Here is a 2,307-nt window from a genome sequence, read left to right as displayed (position 1 = left end):
AAATTGGTCATGTGACCAGGACATAAGGGTGTCCAGGGACTCCAGGGGATTAATCATCAAATTAATCCTTATCAGCTAAATACCACAATTAATCGTGATTTATTTTTTTGCCAATATTGACCAACCCTAAATACCGACACTAAAAACCAGTACTGATACTAAGGACTAAATACTGACACTATACAATAAATACTGACATAAACACTAAATATTATATACTGACACTAATTACTAATACTGATACTAAAGACTAAATTCCAATACTAAATACTAAATATTATATACTGACATCTATACACTAAATACTGACAATAAACACTAAATAATATTAATATTTAGTGTTTATTGACAGTATTTAGTGTGTAGCGACTGTATTTAATATTTAGTATTTAGTGTCAGTATATAATATTTAGTGTTTAGTGTCACTATTTAATGTTTTGTGTCAGTTTGTGGTATTTAGTGTCAGTATTTAGTATTTAGTGTCGGTATTTAGTGTCAGTATATAATATTTAGTGTTTATGTCAGTATTTAGTATAGCGTCAGTATTTAGTCCTTAGTATCAGTATTAGTATTTAGTGTCAATATACTGGCACTAAATACTAAATACTGACACTAAATACTAATACTGATRCTAAAGAATAATACTGACACAAAATACTAAATACTGAGCATCAGGAACTGGAACAAGGTCAGTAGCGATGTGAATTTTAGGCACAGCTCTTCAAATTAATCTGGTAATTATACGGCTTTTCTTTGAATGCTTGAACTCAGTTGTTTCCCTTTTCTTGTTTTGTCTGTCTGTCTGTCTGTCTGTCTATTTGTGAAGATGCACCCTGACTGGATCAGTACCGTTAAGAAACCTCTGCTCCAACCAGGCGTAAAGGGAATAAAACTCACCTTTTAAAATTCTAATCTAATCTTTAAGTTGTAAATAAAATAAGCGTGCAGCGAGACGCAGCTGATGATGTAAACCTCTGTTTTCTACATGAAAATATTTTAGTTAACAAGAATCYTTTCTAGTCCTGGCTGAGATCAGGAAGCCCCTAGTCCTGTCAGAACTGAACTCTATTCCTCCAAACATCTACAGCAGGTAAGATATTTACTCTTTGAATGTTTTTCACAAGGCATATTCTTTAACTTCCTATTTAAATGTTAATTTTATTGATGAAGATTCAGTAGAAGATAAAACAATGTTAGCCTGAGCTAGGATTTAGTTCTGCACTGCTCTTCAAAACCTGACAGTTTGATCTGACTTGAGGAACCTTAAACTTTCACAAATTTATCATTTCCACATGCAAAACACACACACACACACACACACACACACACACACACACACACACACACACACACACACACACACACACACACACACACACACACCACCTCTCTTTGCAGCAGGACAGAAAGCTCTCCTGTTCCACTGGAGCCGTCCTCCATGCAGCTGCAAACAGCAGGAGGCTGACCTGCTGTCAGAACAGCCTGAACCAGARCCACTGCAGGGCCTTTATTAGAACCCATCCCACATGAGCCTGAACCAGAACCACTGCAGGGCCTGCATTAGAACCATCCCACAGTGGACACCTCTGCCTGATCAGGTCACAAGCTTTCATTTTCCACGGGAGCATCTTTAACCCTGCTTCTCATTCAATGAAAATCTAATATTTAGCTGCTTTTTAATAGTGACATTAAAATGACGTCACTAACCAGCATAAACAACACAGAGCAGATCCAGACGCAGTAACTTACTGACCTGTAATCTAAAACAAGTTAAATCTGATGAGGCAGCTCTGACAATGATCAATAATCAGTCTGAGCATTCAGACAGGAACAACAGGATCTGCAGGAGAATGGGCTCACCGGTGCTGCTCATGGTACCAGGCTGAGGATGCTCAGTAAACAAACCACTGACAGCTCCCGGATGGTGCCAGCAGCAGCCTGCAGAGGAGACAGGCTGGTCCCGGATGGTCCTGGATGCTCCTGGATGGGGGTCTGCTGAGGCCGCACAGTGCTCCACCAGCAGAAGACTGCGTCCTGCGTCTGTTCCACTGCAGAACAGCTCCGGCTGTCTGAGCAGCTGCAGGTTGGGTGTGGGCGCACAGTGCACGAGCCACTGGAGTCAAGCTCCACTCAGGAGAGAAGCGTTTCCACTGTGGCCTTTCAAAATAAAAATCAGTTTAAAGGGGATTTCAGAAAGGAGAACTGCAAAAACTAATTTAAAAAATAAGGCAGACAGTTTCTAGAAGGAATCAGTGTACCTTCAGAAATGTTTTAATGAGGGGGTGGGGGGGTTTTTCCAAGGGTGGC

The 2,307-nt window shown here is 40.1% G+C and overlaps 1 protein-coding gene across 1 annotated transcript in view; it reads right to left on the bottom strand.

Annotated features, from left to right (window-relative positions):
• Positions 1 to 2,104, bottom strand: part of ablim2 (actin binding LIM protein family, member 2) — a gene marked incomplete in the record, with an annotated part of 95,611 nt that extends 93,507 nt beyond the window's left edge. Inside the window, 1 exon segment of the mRNA XM_014017478.1 lies at positions 1,861 to 2,104. Within this exon segment, the coding sequence (XP_013872932.1) occupies positions 1,861 to 1,873 (13 nt within the window).
• Positions 2,105 to 2,307: the final 203 nt, after the last annotated feature.

Source organism: Austrofundulus limnaeus, unplaced genomic scaffold (assembly GCF_001266775.1).
Source record: "Austrofundulus limnaeus strain Quisiro unplaced genomic scaffold, Austrofundulus_limnaeus-1.0 Scaffold169, whole genome shotgun sequence".
Classification (NCBI taxonomy): domain Eukaryota; kingdom Metazoa; phylum Chordata; class Actinopteri; order Cyprinodontiformes; family Rivulidae; genus Austrofundulus; species Austrofundulus limnaeus.
This window is presented reverse-complemented; position numbering and strand designations above follow the sequence as displayed.